Below are 20,910 nucleotides of genomic sequence, written 5' to 3'. Positions count from 1 at the left end.
ACATTGGAGAAAGACACACTGTAGGGAGAGAGAGAGAGAGAGAGAGAGAGAGAGAGAGAGGGTAGAAACAAAGATAAAGGAGGGAGAAACAGAAGCAGTGGGATGCAGAGAGAGGAGTGCTGCTGTGATCCCCTCCCTCTCCGTGCTGCATACAGTGTCGTAGTACAGGAGCCGATGAGTTGAGGTTGGCCAGTTGTAATGCTCTCCCCGAGGCCACGCTAATGGGCCCTGTCTGATAGACACAGAGACATGATCTGCAGCACCACTACCGGTACTGCATCACCGCATGGACTTCATCGCAAAGCAGGGTGTGGTGATCGAACCGCAAGTGGGACTTCACTGCGAAACTGTGACCTAACCGGTGCCGTGTCTCATCTCAGTCGTCAGTCTCGTCTTGTCTTTGTTTGTCTCTCTCTCTCTGCCATTGTGTGAATACCAATGAGCATTGAGCTGTTATCACCCAACCCTGGGATGACAGCATCTGAGTGATGTATCACTCATCTGCCTCACTTTCCTCCCAGAGACAGGATGTGTCTTCTTACTTGGAAAATGAAATGTCAAATGCAGATTTGAGGCTGTGATGGTTCAGCAGTATACACAATTGTTTTAAGTGAAGATGAACTGTCTAACTGTATTTCAAACCTTTTGTGTGTGTGGTGGATTTTTACAGCGATACAGATAAGAATTGATGGCAGAGTGAGTGTTTGTTTGTTGGGCTTTAAGACAAGCTGAAATATAATCCTTCCAACTGCTTTTGATCAAAGAAGTAAGCTGTACTATGTTCTTGCCAAAGCTCAATTGTAATTCTCCTGGCCTCTCCTCTTTGTGTTTAGCCCATTAGAGGGCTGTGCCTGTGTCCTCCGCTAAGTTTGCTCTCAGAGTTGAAATGTTTTCCCCTCGGGCGCCTTGAGCCAGCCCCCTTTCCTTTCCACCGATGTGGGGGTGAGCTTTCCCAGGACAAAGAGATGAATATATTATGGAATGAAAAAGAGGGGGTGGGAGCGACAAAAAGACAGCGGGTGTGTGAGTGAGAGGGAGAAAGGGAGAGTGAGAGCGGGAGTGAAAAGATATAGAGCACTTGACAAGTGCTTGTCAAAGGGTCCAACACTGCTGCCAAGTTCTGAGAGCGGGGACATGGAGAGAGGAAGACGTGGAGGGAAACAAGCTGCACTTTTCCCCTGTTACAGGCAGGATCGCTAACTCATTACAGTCTCCATAGGGTGTGGGATACACAATGCACTCTGTCGTTACAGAGTTCCAGGAGAGCCGCTCACTCTAACTCCATCCCCCCTCTCCCCTGGTCCTCCAGCACATGGTACAGTCCATTTAAAAGGGTGCATGTCATCTCTGTGTGTGCTGGGTCCTCTCTGAGAGCAGCTGCTCACAGCACATTCTCCTCGGCAGGAGCACTCACTTTCTCCTCCGCCTGCTGGGCTGCATCTCTTTTTCCCTCTGTCTTTTTTTTTTTCTTCTGCTCTCTCTCCCTCTCTTGCGCTCTCTCTCTGTCTCTTTCTCCCGCGCTCACTCTCTTTCTTCTTTGCCCTTCCGCACACACACATGCTCTCTCTGACTGTGTAGTGGTTGGCCACACAGACATCATTCTTTATGCAGTAACAGGTAGACACCATCTCTGTACTGAGAAGCGGAGAGGAGAAGAGGGACCAGCGGCTTGGCTTTTTTTTTTTTTTATGTATGAAGTAAACTGTGAGAGAAGAGGAGCAGGAGGAGGAGGAGGAGAAGAGGGGGAAAGGAGGAGGAAAGGGTCTTAGCTTCGTCCCCCTAATGCTCCACTTGACACCATGCTGCTCTGTGTGGATTTGGTCCTCAGGGAAAAATCCTTAAAATGATGGAAGACAACAAACAGCTGGCACACAGGATTGATGGGGCCATCCAGTCTGCCAGTCAGGAAGTGACCAACCTCCGCTCTGAGCTCTCTGCCACCAGCCGCAGACTGGCAGAGCTGGGCGCCAGCAGCCCCCCCGCCTTGGAGAACCACCACCAGCACAACCACCACGATGACAGCCTCCACTACCGGGGTGAGTGTCACAGCACGTGCATGTGTATGTGTGTGTGTGTGTGTGCACATCATGTCCCCAGTCTCTCTAAACGGGTGTGAGTGCATATGTGAGAGTGAGAACACGAACATGTGTGAGTGTTTTGACATCAGCAGTGGGAAGTATTCAGGGAATGTGTAGTGGAGTGACTAATATCATTCCACCGTCCCTCCGCGGACTTATTTTCCCCAAACTCAACACCAGAATGACTGTGGAGGGGGAGAATGGAAGGAAAGAGAAGAGAGAGAGACAGAGAGTGTGTTGTTATTAGGAGGGAGGGGTTAGGGTTAGAGAGCGTGGGCCAGAGCCGGTCCGGGTTTGGTTTCCCAGGCAGCAGCTGGGCTCCTCTGAGGCTGCACTCCCTCTGGCTCTGGCTCCGTCTCTCCGCTCTCCCCGGCTCTGGCAAGGAGTCTCAGTCTGTTTCAGGCCCAGGAGCCATGCACCAACATCTCTGACGGGAGCTGGCGACACCATGGCACCTTCTCCTGGCTGGCAGAGAGATGTGGTGAATGTGGAATGAGCTCAAAACAGAAGTTTTGAAGGCACTGCTCATTGTGGCTCATTAGCTCAAATAATTTGTTAACAGTAACAGAATGTGCACATCGCTTGATACCAGGTGCTTGGCTCGAGAGCGACATGAAAAATGAAATAGTCCCCGCACTCTGAAACACACCGTTTATTATAACAGCTTTGTGGGCTCGCATTTCAGTGTGCGGGCTCCAATTAATTTTTCATATAATTTGTTAAAGTCTTGAGTTCTGGTTTCATGTCAGGAATCATGTGCTTTCTAATATCCTGTAGTGCTGTGGCTAATAAACGCCATTAATTATAAATGTTTTATATTTAATTGTTGCAGGCCTAATGGCGTTGCTTTGCAATCTACATCTTTGTAGCAGCCATTTTATGTTTGTTTTGTGTTTGTGCAAGATGATGGGCTGTGTCTAATTAAACTCCTTTACCAAAGAGTCTGTGAAGCTATTTTTATGTAGCTGACATCTTGGAGTCATTAATGAGGAGTTTTGTTTTGCTCTGATTGGAACAACAATGGTGGGCTGAGTACTGATCTTGTTTGCCTATGTCACTTCCCCTGACGAATGAACTAGACACCAGATACCACTTTTTACAGTCAAATTATTTCAGATTATTCACCAATCAATTAGTCATGACGTTCAAGTCTTCGGTAGAATACAGCTGGATGAAATGGTAGATCAGTCTTTCCTTGACACACCTCCATGTAAAGGGGGTCTAGCTTGCTGAGCTGTGAAGAAAGACCCCATGTTGCAGGTCTGTGGCCTCAGGGTGTTTGTGCTCTCTGTTTGACTGGTAGTTTAGAAGCCTGGGGGTATGGAGATTATGCCCTACTGAGCAGCTTGGTGTCAGTGTCCATTAAAAGGCTCCCTGTGTTAGGCATATGGAGGTCAGCAGCAGGTGATTTCTCTTATCTGCTGCTGGCCCTCAGGGCTTAGGACTGGTCCATGTGAAAATGTATCTTGGAGTCTTTGAGCTATAGGCTGACAGTCCTTGGCCTGCACAACTGGTGAAGTAGCTCCAGTGTTTGAAGAGGTGATTGAGGTATAGTACGTGTGTTAGCATCCCCAGTGTTAGTGTACATTTATCAGGAATGGAAGAACTGGGCTGCAGTGAGCCACTTGTTGTGTGCAGTTTGCCCTCTCTCTCTTTCTCTCTCTCTCTGTCTCTCTCTCTCTCTCTGTCTCTCTCTCTTTCTCTCGCTCTCTGTCTCTCTCTCTCTCTCTCTTTCTCTCTCTCTCTCTCTCTCTCTCTCTGTTCCTCTCTCTCTCTGTAACTTTCTCTCTCTCTCTCTGTCCCTCTCTCTCTCTCTTTCTCTCCCTCTCTCTCTCTCTCTGTAACTTTCTCTCTCTCTCTCTCTCTCTCTCTCTCTCTCTCTCTCTCTCTCTCTCTCTCGCTCTTCGTTCCTGCAGTGTTAACAGGCAGCCTGACATTCCCACATTCCAGAATGTCAGGGCAGTGATGTCATACTTCCTGTTCCCAGAGGCGAGGCCAACAGTCAGGTGACTGCAGTTATGAGGGGCTGATCAGACCAAGCAGAGTCAGACAGAGGCCTCCACCTCCCCTCTTACTTCATAGCCCAAACTGGCAAACTAACACAGGCGAACCCTCACGTTGCCTGCGCAAAGAGTGATGAGCTTATACCTAAGCTTTAAGAGGACTCCACCAACCACTTAGCTTAAGGATGTTTTTTTTTAACATGAAGTTTAAGATGATTCCTCTGCGAGATCTCTCGGGTTAGGCAGTTTAGTGTGTGATGAGCCAGCGTCAGCGTCCAGTGGCTTAGGGAGATTAAGCGTTCTTTAGGTGTGTATCCCTCTCCAGGCCAGGCTGTTTGTTAGTCTATTTGTTGGCTCTGCCCACGGCTGGATCAAAGCTGCTGCGCAGACAAGGTTTGTTAGTATGCATGACCTGGCTCCCCCTAAATATATTATACTGAGCCAAAATGCCAGAATTGTACTGTTTCACCTCCCCATGGAACTTCAGTAACATCACTGACAGATGTCCAACAAGGCTATAAAATTATACTATATAGGAGTCTACTGTTCCAATTGCCCTTGGAATCAGACCTTCTTATTGAACCAATGACAAGGAATATGAGAATAAACCACGTCTTGCAGGCCATCACCCCCAAACTTTCAGTCTCAATATTCAGGATTAGCTTCAGTATCATTTTGCATTAAAATCAAGTTTGTTTTTGTGCATTACGTCTGTGTGCATATCCCTGTTTAAAAGAGATTTGTATTATATGTCTTATCTACGTATCTACAGTACAGCAGAGTCAAAGGCAAGGTCTAGGGCTGACTGTTACAAATGACCTTCCTCCTTTTATTCAAGCTGTTGACACTAATGTATTCATCGCCAGGGTGATGACAACCCTTTATTATTGGTTCCTACTCTTAATCTATCACATTGATGTCCAGGCTCTGTTTAACATTCCTAAACGGTGCTGATGTTTCAGCGTCAAATCGACTACATTGCTGTCATGCCTAATGTCCATCTGGCTGGAGAGAGAAAAAAAAAAAGATTGGGTGTAAAATATCCACGTCATCTGAGGGAAGAGATTCAGTTGCAGTATGAAAACATTTTGTCCCCTTAAAATCAATGTGAGGTAAGCCTATTACATTATTTATACTCGTGGTTGATCAGTGCCCTGCAGTCCCTGAGAAAGTACTCATCACAGACTCATGGGAATCTGCCAATACTACTCCATAAACCTTTCTAAAACACCATCATAAAGCAGTCGTTAGTTACTCATACAGCAAGGGAAGTGTGAGTAACTCCTGGCTGCTTCAGACACAGCGAAAATCGTTCTCCCTTCATGTTGAGTGTCAGATGGGTTGTATATGTATTGCCCATTTTTCACCTGTCACAGTGTCTGAGTCTGTTACAGTCAAGGTAAAATAAGGGGCTCAAGGTTAGTACCATTATTGCTACAATTGAGACATGGCAGGATACTGGGCTGTATTCAGGAATAGAGGATGATACAGCTGCAATCTTTAAAGACATCCTCAAAACGGCACTGTACAGCGTGCTGTAAAACACTGTTGATTAAGTATTCTCCTGAAAGAATGGCTGATTATATTTTCCCCATAGAGGAGACGCTGAAGCCGGCAACACTGCTCTCACTGCTGCAGTGTAATTGTGGGGAAGAATCCTCTCCCCATCTGGCCTGAGTTTGTCGGAGGCCCCGGGTCTCTCATTACTTCATGCACATGAGCAGGGCTGGGAACGGAGCACCAAACTACAGGGGTAAAATCCCACCCACTCTCTCTCCCTCTTGCTCTCCAGGGACCACCCGCCTTCCTGTTCACTGTCCACATGCAGAGAAAGTATGCAATGTGCTTTAACCCTCCCCTGTATCCACCACCCCAATCCCCCCCCTGCCCCCCTCCCCCCTCCCCATATTCCCTGCCTGGCCTCCCCCAGCCACGCCCTGTCTGTGGTCAATGCAGCGTGAGAGGAACTGTGTCCAAACAATAGCCAGTGAGAGGCAGCCCCTCACTCCCCGACCATTATTCTCTCTCTCTCTCTCTCTCTCTCTCTCTCTCTCCCTCTCTTCCTCACTAGACTTCCTCCAGCGAAAGAGCTAATCATCGCATAGCAGGGACTCCTGGGGTTCCAATACTAGATGAAAATAGAGGCACCAGGAGTGTGTGTGTGTGTGTGTGTGTGTGTGTGTGTGTGCGTGTGTGTGTGTGTGTGTGTGTGCTCTCACTTGAGGAGAAGATGTAGACTCCAGTGATGTTGCCATAGACAGAGACACTGATCTTATAGTCAGAGCTACAGCACTCATTGTCCTCTAATATGATGGAAAACTAATGGCCTTCAGCTCTCTTACGCAACATTTCATAAATTGGTAATTTATGCAAAGGCATTTTATTGCATTACTTTCCTGGAACACAGATGAGATTAGATGTAGATTATTACAGAAAATGAAATCATTATATTGGATATATTATTAGATTTGATACAAACTGAAGAGTTCAATAATATATCTTTATTTGTCCAACTTCATCTTTCAGTGTATCTGCACAGCTGAACATGATTTAGAGGTACTTACTGGCACATTGGCAACCTTTGCTCTACAGTGGTTGGTAATGGCTTTAAATAAATTATGACTGTGGTTATTTGTTATGATTTGTAATGGAATGCAGGCCCAGTAATGAACTGACAGAGCCACGTAGACTGTCAGTGGGAACAGTAGCCCCATGGACTTTGACTTGTGAGAGAGTTTCCACTCCTCAGTTTGGCTGCCCGGGGTGCAGGGAGGAGCTGGGCGCATGTCCACTTTCATGTCCATACAGGGGCAGGGGGGAGCCGGGCTGCATTGTTTCAATCACTCCCAAATCTTTCCAAGTTCGTGGTTCACCAGGAGGTCATTGTGGCATGCTGTTGATTTCATGTCGAAGCATCGGTTCAGGGTCAGAGTTGACAGATGATGGCTGACCTCAGCGTGTCTTAGGTCTTATGGCAGAGGAGAGGGACGCCAGCTGGGGATGGCGGTCCTTCAGCCGGGTACCAGATGGCCCTGGCGCCATCGCCATGCAGCCGCTGACATGAACTGCCACCTAAGAGAGAACGAGCCAACAGCCAGGCAGGTATACAGGCGGACAGGCAGTGGAGCAGAACCAGAAAAAGGCGAACGGCAAGCGAGATGCCAGCTCTGAGACGGGGTACATCACGAACAGACATTATTCTACACTTAAATTCTCTAGCTTACCTTTAACTGAATTAAACTTCACGGAGCAAGTCGGTGAAAGCCAATTCAAGGAGAACTGAGGGAGTACTTTAACCGTGACATTAACCTTTTAATTGCTTTCCATTATAACACTTGCTCTCTGTGATGATAATATTCATATCAGTGAGGCTGATATGTCTTGGTATGCTAATTAGATTCATGAAAGCCAAAGAGGATGTTTAACTGTTTCCTTCCCACTAGCTTATAACATTCTAAATTTCCCAAATGATTTTTGATGATGATGGCAATTAATTCTGACTTGCTGGGTCTAGGGCATGGCTTGGGTTAAGAGGGGGGAGGGGGGGGGGGGGGGGGGTGACTGATGAGGAGATTCCTTGCCGTTTTCGCTCCGTCTTACAGGACTTTTCTCCCCCATTTCCTTCACATGGGCCCCTCAAGCAGCAACTGTGCATTTCCTTTTTTCACCAGCAAAAAAATGACTTTCATACAGGAAATGAGACTATAAGCATCCTTTGTGTCCTCTCCATGTCTTCACTGGGAATCTGGTGTCTATCACCCCCATATGTCAGTATGGGGGTGAGTGAAATACCACTTCCTGGTTGTATTTTATAGACCTATAGGATGTGTCATCTTCAGCATGTGTATCTGGAGAGGATCAGGCTGTCCAGCAGGATGGGGCAAATTGCAAGTAATCTAGCTCACTGCCAAGGGTTTCCTTGATTCTGCTATGATACTGCATGTTTCAGATAGTCAAAGACACAGTGGACTGGGACAAAGCTATGCCTGAGGTCTGACAGCTGGCGATAACACAGGTGTCTTAGCCCGAGCCTGACTTAACAAACACTCATGAGATGAGACGGATAGGAGGACGTGTCCCCATTAATGACACATACCCTTCCCATGTGTGAACAGGAATCACTGCATATCTGCTCCGGGATAAGACATGAGTTTTGACAGTGTGCTTAGTGTACTCCTCCCTAGTGGGGTGTTGCAAGGCCACTGCCTGGGTGCAGTGGTACCCGCCTCGCAACAGGAAGCCCAGATAATGATCTGACTTTAAGAATCCAACTCCCTCGTCTCCCCCGTGCCTCAGCTCCACACATCTATCCCTGAGTTTTCACCTTAAATCATCCAAATCTCTGTTGAGTCCAAACTTCAAACAATTGTTACTCTCAGAAAGAGACGGAGAGAGAGAGACAGACAGAGAGAGACACTGAGAGAGAGACAGAGAGAGAGAGGAAGCCTGGTTGCCTTCACAACAGTCTCAGCTCATCCTATTAAAATGCCTCATTGCTTTGGCAGCGGAGACTTTTTTTTTTTTTGCTGCTGGTACATATTGTTGCCTTGGCTGCAGTTTAAATCCATTCTCAGAAGAGAAAGGACTAGGCATGAAGGAAAATGAGTTTTGAGGAAGTGCAGAGCCCCCCCTGTATCCAGAAGACACAAAGCGTGACATTCCAACAGAGCGGAGGATAAGCAGAACACTTCACCGCTTTTCCAACTCATCTGGCTCACGCAGGCCTCTCAAGATTGATGGGCTGAAGACATCGTGAACATCAGGGCGAATGTTGTCGACTTTTAGACAGACAAACAGATAGACACTCGCGCACAGACACACGCACATCATTCGGTCTACAATTAACTTGAACTATGGCCTGAAGCCTGAGTCATGTCTCAAGATATGCAGGCGGACTGCTCAAACTTTCACACAGATCCTCCACTGACATCAATTTACCAAAGCCGGAGTTACTCACACATGTCAAGTCGAGGCATCGGCTTAAATGTGTGCTGATTCGCGCTGCAGCCTTCATGTCATCACATAAAACTCTGTCAGAATTACACACGTCTGCCGATGACATCCTGGTGGGCAGTCATGGTTGATTGTCCATGTTGCAGCTCCATACTTCTCCTCCCAGACTGCAACAGATGGCTCACACCACGACACACCTCATTGTTTACCTTTTGGTAGCATTCCACCGAGCTCCACCGCTCAGGCTGTTTCCAATTACTCCAAAATGAATCAAATCAATGTTTAAATTCATCATTGGGGAGAACATGGATTTCATAAATGAGATTACTCAGTCCTGACAAGGCACACCATTAAAGTTTGAAAGGATCTGACTAAACTTTATCTGGTTCTGTCTGGAATAAAGTTACTTGTTGTGAAGTCTAGCAAAAACAGTAACTTCATTTAAATCACTCTTAAAAACACATTTTCATAAACTTGACTCTACCTAATTGTCTTCATTTTATTTAATTTCTTTTAGCATATTTCTGTATTACTGACTTGATTTATTTATCATGTTCCTTTTTATGTGAAACATTTTGTAACTCTTGGAAAAGAACATTGAAAATACACAAAATGATATTTTGATGTTTCTGTTGATGCATCATTATCAACTCCCCAGGCCCCCCTGAAATTTCGACATCAAGCATGTGAGTGGGTTCCATCACTAAATTATTTTTGGTCTGCAGCCTGAAGGCATTAGTGTTGAAAGCATGCCTCTCTGTTTTCTCCTGCTGAGGAGGTTTTACACAAATATTTATCAGGTCACCAATTACTGTATCCTGCGTGGACTGTGTACACACACACACACACACACACACACAAATATATGCACATACAGTGTCTCTTTTGAGAAGGCTGTGTATATGCATTCCAGTGATTTTTTTTTATTGTTTGTAATAAGCTGAATCTCTCCTCAAACCAGATGTGTTCAACCAATATCCCAGGAGGCCAAGCTTACATGTATTGTTAGAGGCATGTTTGTGCATCTTTATTATAGAAGAACCATTTCCAAGAGGCATCTATATTACCAGGCCTCTCAGAGTTTCTCACAGAGAGCTGGCAGCCAGATCAATGATCAAAGAGATAGTTTTTTTTTTCCCCAACATCTATTTTCAACCTCAAATCTGAGAAATATCTTTGACTGCATACCTCATGTTCAGCCCCAATATTTATCGATTTATCTCACCCAATGCTCTTTTTAAAAAAAATAGGATATATCTGCATACTTGACAAAAAAAAAAAAGTACCAAAAACAAATCTGCTAATCTATTTTATATCTAGTAATTGCCTTACTTACATACTTAATTTCTATCTAGGCTAATGGGAACTGTAGACCAATGTGTAAATGGACTATAAAGCCTGTGCAAATAACACTGTTCCTGGGCTACTCAATGAAATTACCATGGGCCATTTGCATCGTGAATTATGCAAATTGCAGTAAAAATAAGAATTAAACAATCAGCAGTCTCTTTTGCTTTACAGTTTCTGGTACCTGTTATGACTGATAGGGTAAACCTAAAAAAAATAGTAAGCCGTGTTAATATTCCTAGCAGGCTGTTGTTGTGCTGGACTCATCCTTTGAATCAGCGTCATTTGAATTTCATGCGTAGAGATAAAACAATTTAATCTCTATGGTTCCACGCTGCAGTGATTCACGCATTTGCTTCATTGATTCAATTGGCATCTCAATTTATGATCTGATGGCTATTCTCAAACTTGATGTTTTGATCAAAAGTTTCTATTCTGTTTCATTTATTATTTAACAATCATTAATATGGTCATTGTCATCTGAGAATAACTTTGTTGTGTCAGCAGTAAAGATGGACTTCACAAATAGCACTTTGTTTGACACTAACATTGTCGTCATATTACCAGACCCGAAGCATTATACTGTATATTCAGACCAATACAGTTTAAGCACTGATGCCTGTTGGCTTTCCGACCTTTCTCCCTGCTATCGCTGCTTCAAGATCTGAGGCTGCATTGCTTTTTTTAACTACTCATGACATCATATTTTCTGACTTCATGCACACCCAGTACTCTAATTTCTGCACTGTACTCTCAACACGCCAAGTCTGTCTGCCATTTTAAACAGATTGTCATATGCCCTCATTCATGCCTGACCACACCCAACATTTGTGCCTGAACTGAGACTGTCCTCCTACAAATCCCTCCTCCCTCTATTCTCTCCTCTGTCGTCGGTTATTATTCCGGGGGCCCGCTCTCTGCGAGAGCCACATTGGCCCTCTCGTAGTTGGGATGACAGCTCCAACGATTGGGCGCAAGTGATGGAATCTTCCACCCTGGCAACTGAACAATGAATTCCATTCAACATGGCCACCATTACTTGGAGTTGTGTGGTTTTCGGGGGGTTTCAAACTGAAGGGTTTCCCACAAACTCCCCTAATTAACCACGGCCAGAGACTCAGCTACTCTCTCTGTCCTGGAATGTGCTCCCAAACCCCCAAGTATGCCTCTGTTCCATCCCCGCTGAAAACTCTCCTTATTTCCAACTGCGCACCAGAGACATTAATGAGACTGAAACTCTAAAGCGTTCCATTTCACCAAATTACGCAGCTCCATTCCACAGTACCATTGAATCCATCTGCTTTGGAGGGATAGAAGATACCTGCCGTACCTGTGTGTCTTTCTGAGTAGAACTTACCTGTACTGGCAGTATGATAAATTCCTCCGTGGCTGTTGTTGTGTGTCAGCTGAGACAGGCTCTATTACTTTCCCTTTATAAGGTTAATCTGTGCCACGGGGCTACAGAATGTCTACTCCATTGTCAAAGGACTGGTCCCCATGAGAGGAGTCGGGTGTGTGTAATTTACTGTCCATGATAGCTCCGTGAAGTCCTGGAGCAAAGAGCTGAGGAGAGACAAGGGGATAAATATTGCTGGATAAGAGAGGAAGTGACGAGGAGAGGAGAGGAGGAGAGGAGAGAGCGGACCCGGACCCGACTACATTAATAGACCCTGTGTGCTGCTGGATTGATTTTGAGGCCAGTCCATAAAGCACACTGCTTCAGCACTGTGCTAACAGTGGCATCATTATGGTGTTATTAGTGCAGAGGGGATGGTCTGGCAGAGAGCAGAGGCTGGCAGGGCCGTGGGAGTAATTTACAGGTGTGTTAAACACACCTGCTGTTCTGGAGCGGGAGCGAGAGAGAGAAAGGGACAAGGTCCTTTGTGGCAGAAGTGGTGCATTTCTGCCACTCTGCTGTTAGCCAATTAGCTGTAAAGGGGACCCATACAAACGGTGTGAGTCTCTCTTTTTCTCTTTCTCACACTTTCATCTCCTGCTGTCTTTGCTCTGACATGAGCTCCAGTCTATAGACGCACGTATAACTGTCTGGATTCCCCCTATTGAAAAACTGAGTAGCTCTCACAAATGTGACTTAACCAAGAGTGAAAGAGAACCAAGCTCACACAGGTGTCAAAAATACACCTTCAATGCCCAAGAGGGGAAAGCCAAGTTCACACTTTATAACAAGAAAAATTATGTGAGCCACTTTTCTTGAGAGTATAACAGTGTTAGAAATCCCTGGTGGTTCACATCTCATGACTTCAGTGTTAAGTTTATAGTTGAGCAAGATAGTGAAATTGAATCAGACCAAATAAACAGAAAAAGCAGACCTAAACATCTTACCTGTGTGGGCCCAACGAGATCCTCTGTAGGTTCTCTGCTTTTGGCTACTGCAGCTTGAGTGAATTAGAGGCCTTGGTATTCATTGTCAAGCTTAAGTGACCACTAATTCCAGTTAATCGATGTACTTTTCCTTATTAGCTGTGTTTGTGACCTTTCAACAAGTCAACGCAAGCCCAGTGAGGATTTAAATGGTTTTAGTACCTGCACACACTGTGCTGCCGTTATGAATAAATGAAAAGGTATGCAGGTACCTGGAGCGAGAGAGCTGCACAGTCATTTATTTGGGGCTGCTTTCAGTTCATAGAACTGCAGCTACAGCAATATGTAATGCATAGTCTTCTTCTTAAACTGAAATGATCATAAAGTTCCCCTTTAAATGTGAAAAGGCTGTTCCCTGCTGCAGCGGTGGAAAGTAACTAAATACATTTACTCAAGTACTGTACTTAAGTACAGTTTTGAGGTAGTGGCACTTTACTTGAGTATTTCCATTTTGTGAGACTTTATACTTTTACTCCACTACATTTCAGAGGGAAATATTGTACTTTTTTACGCCACTACATTCATCTGATGGCTGTAGTTACTAGTTACTTTACAGAATAAGGCTTTACATGCAAAACATACAATAAGCTCATAAAATTTGTTGTATTGATAGAGTTGATAGAGATAGAGAACTACCCTAAACTAAAAGTATATGGAGTAGTTAGACCTAGCCCCACCTGGACCACATGCAACGTTAAAATACTTCTTACAGGTTAATGCATCAATAATTTAAAACTGTGAATGGGACAATTCTTCAGAGTGACGACTTCTGCTGCTGCACTGGACTGTCTCTGCCTAAAGCTTGTTCTCGTCACTTCCAGTACAATCAAGGGGGGAATTCCAACCATCTCAGCGCTGAGTCAAAGTGCACTCTCCGAAATTACAGCTCATTTCACAGAGGTTTATGGTTACATGGTTTGTAGGGTGTTTTGCAAGAGGGAATGTGGGAATCTGGATCGTTCCAAATATGTCATCCATCTTACACTGATAAATTGTTTAGACAGCTTAAGCGAGTTCATACACACATTCCACAAGGATGTGACATGGGTTCAGTTCTTGTACCCCAACATCTGAGTGTTCTCTTTTGTATTGTTCTGTGTGCCGATGGAAATGGGAAACCTTGAGAGGCAATTTTCGAGAAGCTTCGTCAGTGTGTGTGTGTGTGTGTGTGTGTGTGTGTGCATTTGTATATGTTTGTATATGTGGTGTGTCTGCACTGATTTGATTAGACGCTGGAATGCATTGCCATATTTCTAAGTCTCATGAGTTCATGTGTAGCCCACTCTTTTATTTTGCCTGTCTTTTTTGACTATAACATAAATTGTAACAAACATGTCCACAACTGATTTATAATCATTTACAGGCACATATGCTGTTTGCTGTGTGCCTTTTGATGGGAAAATATTTTTGGCTAGTGCCTACATTTCCTGTACTACTGGGGAAAGAGAGGCATATGAGCACTAGTAAAAAATATATATATATATATATAGCTGCAAGCGGCAACGGACGGGGTCCAAGCACAATATGGTAATTTGTCCAAAAGTGAGAAACTTAAGACATTACGCTTAGTTATCACAAACTTGATTTGAACCCACAATCTTTTGCATGGCAGACCCATGCATTAACTATTAGGCTACTGAGTCCACTGGAGGACATGGAGGGAGCACAAAAAAGGTAGGGCCAAGTTACGAGACTGTCCAACCTATAGGCCGTTGAAAGACAGAGTATTTTAACTGTATTAGTGCACTCCATTAATCAATTACCATGACTTTGACATAGTCCTAGAACATGTGTACAAACTTTAATAAAAATCCATTCAGTCAATTATGAGATATAAACTTTTCGCATTTGTAGCGCCCACTAGTGATGGAAATCCAAATGCTTTTGTGGACATGCTCAAGCAACACTTCTCAAAATCCATTACAAGTTTTAGCTTGATTAGATGAATGATCAAGGAGTTATGGCCAATTTCGTGTTACGCCATGTTTCGTTAAAGTTTATCGGTGATAAAAGCCAATGCATTGGGTTTGAAAGAGCACGGTCCTAAGGTGCTCCACAGCAAGTTTCGTGTGAATCGGATGAAGGCCTAGGAGGAGTCGCGAAAAAAATGATTTGGAAACAATTCAAAATGGCGGAAAATCCAATATGGCAGACATTGAAAGTAATGTAAGAGTTGGACTCAGCACCCTCAAAGAATCTACGGACACAAGAATTTTCTCTTTACGACTTGCGGTTCAGAAGTTATAGACCAAAATGTAAAGTTGCTTGTTATAGCGCCACCATGAGGCCAATTGATGTGGATTTCGTAGACTGAGTAGCGGCTGAGACTTTGGAACTATCTGCCAAGTTTTGGTTGCTGTAGCTCTTACGCTTTCTGAGATCCAGATACTTTTAGGGCAAGAAGAAGAAACGGCAGATATAATCCTTACAAAACAATAGGGTTCCAGCACCTGCGGTGCTTGGACCCCTAAAAACTAGAAAGACAAGATGCAGACAGAATGATATAAAGGGTAAAGGTTTGAGTCTTTCAACAGACCAGTAAGCTGAAATGTGAGAGCAACAGCGCGCTGCAGCTCCATTGTGAAGGACAGGTAATGAGTGTGTGGTAATATACCTCCAGACCTTAATTGGTTTGAATGAGCAGGCTGGAGAGGCTCCTCCATCAGGCTGCGGATGAGTAGACTGTCAGGTGACGGGGCGTGGAGAGAGAACTAATTGGTTCTCTCCTCCATACGCCGCTCCTGTCTTTCCTCATGTCTCTGACAGACACCTTGGCTATGTGGTTGGCTGAGTGGATAGCTAGAGACCTGTAGCCTTAATGTTTAGATCCATGTCTGTTTGTTTAGAAACCGTGTGCACATCCAGAAACCAGGCCTGACCCACCGCTAACCTTAACAGTACGCTCAAATGTCACCCATCAGTAGAGATTTAGACCTATGTATTTATACCTGTATTATATATACACAAATATATCTCTGTGAACAGTGTGTTGGCACACACAGATATGTTAATTTGTCTGATTTCTGCAGTTGTACAGTGCCGGTTAAGATGCAGCATGATGATGTCATTAGATTTTTCCAGTAAGGGTGTGAGATACTGGCTGAGAGGCTCGCAGGACGGGAGTCTGAAGTGGTTGTTAAAATGCTTACCGTGATTCCAAGAGAGTCTTATCATCACATTCAAGTGTGCCTCTTGGTATTAGAGGAATAGAAGACACTGCTGCTGCCACACTGTATGTTACAAGTGGAGTGGATACAATCCTTTAATGCCACTGATATGAAAGGATTACACCAAGATTGTCTCGGGCCTTACATATGTCTCTGTGTCACCATCAGGTATTAGCTTTCTAATACAGTCTATTTCAGCTGTCTGATTAACTGCAGGGTGAAGGTCCCGGCTTAGGACAGGCTGTGAGCCAGCGGTGTGTGTCTTTGGCCTATACAGGACTGTCCCATCTGCCATACTGTACTTTGACCCCTGGATGGGGGTTGTGGGGAGCTATAGGGGGATTGGGCCAGACCAGTAGGGGTGGGCAAAGCCAGCGAAGGGTGGGACAGGGTAAGCTGGTCCCAGGATGATAATGAGAGTGGGTGGGGGATGGAAAATGATGGGAGGGAGTGGAGAGATTCGTATGGTAATCTGCATCCCATCCCTCATCTGGGATCACCGGGGCTGTAAGCGGATGCTACAGCAACAGCGAGAAGAGTAAAGAGTGAAAGAGAAAGGGTGAAGGACAGAAATGGATTTTTCCTTTGTGTGGAGGGCTGAGAGGATGCTGCGGCCCAGCTGTATTCCATGGGAGCTGGATGGCAGGGAGATGAATGGAGGTAAAGCAGCAATACACTCCTGTTTTCGTACCAGGGTCAGAAATGAATGGACAGCAGTGCTGCGATGCTCAATATGCAGGTTGCACCAGCTGCTATCAAGGCTTATCCACCTCTGACCTCTGCAAGTGTCGTTCATCTGCAGTGCAGTAACTTTTGATTTATGAGGCTGCATTTTTAGTCTTGTAATACGATATGCGTGGATATGCACATACCATGCTATCATTTAACCTTGTGATCAGCAATATGTGGACATCTGATAGCGAAGGCCTCTGTTTCATTCTCAGAGAAAGTTACGCCTGTGTGTGTGTGTGTGTGTGTGTACTCTTTGTGCTTGTTTGTGTGTGTGTACTCAGTGTGTGTGTGTGTGCGTGTGTGCATGCGCGAATGCACATGATTGGGTTGTACATTTCAGATTAATTAAGTTTGTGTCACAGGGGGCCACAGACACATGATAGAAACAGGAAGTGGATGAGTATGACTCATGCAGTTCTGCTCGGGGTACTGAAACACCAGTCTGACTAAATGAATGAGGAGTCTCTTTGATGCCGCATTTTCTTTTTTACCTCTTTTCACTGTGGATTCAACACCTTTTATATAAAGATGAAGGGTATCTCCTGTAATAGAATCCTGATCCAATCCAGCAATTGGCTTAATTTATACTGTATGAACCATTTAAATATCCGTCAGTTCTATCATGCTGTTGCACAGAATAATCATCTTGCTAAAACGGTGTCTTTTATTCTCATTTGGTGGCTTTGCCATTCTCTGACATTCTAAAGCACTAAATTAGCCTATTTTCCTCCAATCCCGTTGATCTAAAGGCAGCCGGCTGGTCTGACATTTCTAGGCCAGGATCAGGTATGCAGATGAAAGCTGGTTAAATTAGGAAAGGACAACCACCGACCGGTTTGGTTATTTCAGAGGACCTAGGTGTTGGAACGACCTGCCTGAGAAGCTCAGGCAGAATCAGTATTATGTTTTTAAATCATTTCTTAAAACTTATCTTTGATAAGATTTGTTTTTATGTGATGTCTTTTATCCTATTATCCTGCTGCTGTATTGTTTTTACCCTCTATATTTACCTTTTTATCTTGTGGTGCCTACTTTATTTTATGATGCCTGCCCTTATTTAACTGTTAAAGCACTTTGTAAACTCTGTTTTAAAAAAGTACTATATAAATAAAGTTATTATAATTATGACTACTACTACTACTATAGGAATTGTGGCAAACTCAATTTATGGCAATCAATATCAATAGCTGTATCAAGGTTGGATACTACAGAACTGAACTACAGTGGTATCCATTGAAAAATTAAATTGGTATTCTGTAACATGGATGTTGAATTGCATTTTTTTTTTCACCATCCTTGTTAAAGTTAAAGTTCTGGGGGGGGGGGGGGGAGTTGTGAAAGCTTCAGTTTTGTGATCAAGGTAACGATGAAGAGCCGAGTCTGATTGTATAGTTTAATGAGAGTTGGGAGATGTGTGTGGTGACCGTGAGGTTTTTGAACAGGACTTCTGAGAGTTCTGGCTTTTAATACCTCACATCAATCGTTTGTTGGCTTCCCTACTCATCAGTCATGCTGTATTATTCAGAGGCTCCACTTTCTCTGTCATTCTTTAACATTTTCTTTAGAGAGAGGATTAAAGTTTAAGCCTAAAGTTGCCCATGCAACTGTTACTTAGCAACCCTGGTAGGACGGTATTCTAAGGAGCAACAGTGGAAGTGAAGTTCCTACCAGTTGCTCATTTTTAAAGGTCTCATATCGTGGAAAACAGGATTTCCCTTGCCTCTTTGATTATAAAGAAGTTGGATGTGCTATCTAAGCATTCAATTACAGTACCAAGTATCAAATCGCACGGTTGCCAACTAAATCCACACCATCCATATTAGAAAAGCGAGCCTCTAAACGAACTGTTTGAACTTCCGTAACTTTGTGGCGTCACAAAGGTTCGCTCATTATCATTTTTGTAAGAAAAAATAGGCTAACAAAGTTTATTTTTCAAAGTAGTTGAGCGGTTGCCATTGTTTTTTTACCAGAGAATTTTCCCTACCTTTAGCTGCCGGCACTGTGGTGTCTCACATTTCACTCTTGAAACGGTTAGCCAATCAGAACATGGGTCATTAATATTAATGAGCTGTAAAAGCACAGCAACAAAAACAGCCTGCTCTTGGTAAGGCTCAGAGAAATGCTGGAAAATCAACGTGTAAAAATGAATTGAGAGTGTTTTTGGTACATGACACCACACAAACAGTTTTTAATGGACCTCAATACATAAAATTAAACACTGGAAAGTGTAGAATATGGGACCTTTTTGCTAGTTGTTCACTCTGAGAAAAAGCCTGCAGTATTTGTTTTGGTTACAAGACAGTGTTTATATTAAAGTGAGATTGGATAAAGTGACATCAGAATCTAATGGTAAAACAACCTCTGATGGTAATTATTCATTCTGAATTAAGTCTGACGAGTGTGACATAAAATAACTTTTCCCCAACATATTACGGGATTTGAAGATAACTGGTCGGCTGCATTAGTAATACTTATCTTAAATATGTTCCATTAGGTTTAGACTGCAGCAACATAATCATGACAGTTTGAGAAAAATACAATTGACTGGTCATGAGACAGAGGCAGCACTGACGCATAAAATCACATTTCTGATTTCAGTTAGATATTATGAGTTATGCTCTTCCTTAAGGCAGTTCAGACACATTTTCCTGTCTGTGAATTCTAAAGGAGTCTTCCGCTCCACACAAGAGTAAGCATACTTTTCCCCAGACATATCTCTCTCAGTAACTTTTATGGTAAATTGATCTCTAGTGTTGAAATAGCAGCTTCCTTGGGCTCTTCAAAGTGAAAAATGGTCTTTATATGAGGTGGGCCAGATGCTCAGAAGTGTCTTGGGAGGTCTGCCTACAGAAATCTGCTTCGAATAGGAAACAAAACGATGCCTCAAGAATAAGAGCTGACTGCCTGTTAATTAACCAGACAACGCTGTGGAGGAAGAGTGAACCGCTGAAGGTCTCCAGTCAACCCAACCCCGTCCCTTGAGAGTGGACTGCTTCAGGGAGACATAGGAACAGAAAACCCTGTTGTTTCCATGTTTCTATTCTGACGACAACATATTCTCAGGAACCCAGAGACTCTGCAGAACCATGGTGGATATTCTGCAGCGGTGGGATTGAGCAAAAATGCTGGTGCAATGCTTGTGACGAATGTTGCGTTAAATCTTTGTGGTGCTATAGCGTTGAAAGGTGATGTTCAGATTCTTCCTTTTCCCTTAGACTTTCTCACTTTCCCACTGTGCTGTTCGGGTATATTTAAGTGTTCCTGACTTCATGGTTCTCCATTACGGGCTGCCCTGCAGGGCGCCAGCAGTATGCATCTCAGAGCCTCTCTGCTCTTATTACTGCAGTTACTCTCCTGGGAGGAAGCCTCAGCAGATCGAAGGAATGGTGATCAGTGACGCAGAACCAACCGGGGAGAGATGGGGTGGGGAGGGCATTAAAGAGGGAGAGAGAAACAGAGAGAGAGAGAGAGAATCTGACACTGCAGAAGTTACAGTACGGGGACAGGAGAGGAATCCTAATAATCAGGGGGGAAAAAAATCCTGTGAGAAAGAGAAGTAGATGAGTTGAGGGATGCTGGGGTTTTAAAACTTGGAGGAGAGGTTGATGGATGAAGGGGAGTGCAGGGAGAGAGGGCAGTGAGGGAGAAGAGAGGCTGTTGTAAGTGGAGACGCTGCACCATGGCGATGTGTGTGCCATAGGAAAGGCTGGGCTGCTAAAGAGTGTATACACTGGCACGCAGAGAGAGCCTGCTTCACCCTCAGCACTCTCAACTCCTATAATGAGATGAGATCAATCACTCAGCAGGCCACTAAGCCAGTGGGCTATTGTCTGCACTTTCGATATATCACACAAAGGTCAGCTTCCCGGACAGGTGGAGGCGCTTTTTGGACTGTTGCCTACTTACCCTTCTGCCTATGCATTACAGCGTACAGCAGGATTATAGGAAAGCAATCATGCGTACGTCTGGGGAGTGAGGATGAGGAGAATAACCTTTTATAAACTGACATACCACTGTGTATGACATCAGGGTAATGATGAAACACCATGTGTAATATTGCAGAACTCCTAAGCATGTTTTTTTCCCTTTACTTCTACGCAGTTGAGGAGTTTAATTCTGAAGTAAGCTAGACTCATACTCATAAGATTATTGATAGCACAAAATTATTATGACTTTTTAAAGTATAATATCTTAAATCCTTGGTTGAGAAACTGATGACATTCTTGCAAACCATATTCTCCATATTTT

The 20,910-nt window shown here is 44.1% G+C and overlaps 1 protein-coding gene across 1 annotated transcript in view; it reads left to right on the top strand.

Moving 5' to 3' along the window:
• Positions 1 to 1,828: 1,828 nt before the first annotated feature.
• kaznb (kazrin, periplakin interacting protein b) overlaps positions 1,829 to 20,910 on the top strand; it is a 55,971-nt gene continuing 36,889 nt past the window's right edge. The window contains 1 exon segment of the mRNA XM_071530342.1: positions 1,829 to 2,036. Within this exon segment, the coding sequence (XP_071386443.1) occupies positions 1,844 to 2,036 (193 nt within the window). The 5' untranslated portion in view covers positions 1,829 to 1,843.

This window comes from Centroberyx affinis, unplaced genomic scaffold (genome assembly GCF_046629955.1).
Source record: "Centroberyx affinis isolate AG114_WGS23_722 - 3 ecotype Tasmania unplaced genomic scaffold, CSIRO-AGI_Caff_v1 ptg001915l_1, whole genome shotgun sequence".
NCBI classification, from domain to species: domain Eukaryota; kingdom Metazoa; phylum Chordata; class Actinopteri; order Beryciformes; family Berycidae; genus Centroberyx; species Centroberyx affinis.
Note: the sequence above shows the minus strand (reverse complement) of the source record. Positions and strands in the feature narration are given on the sequence as shown.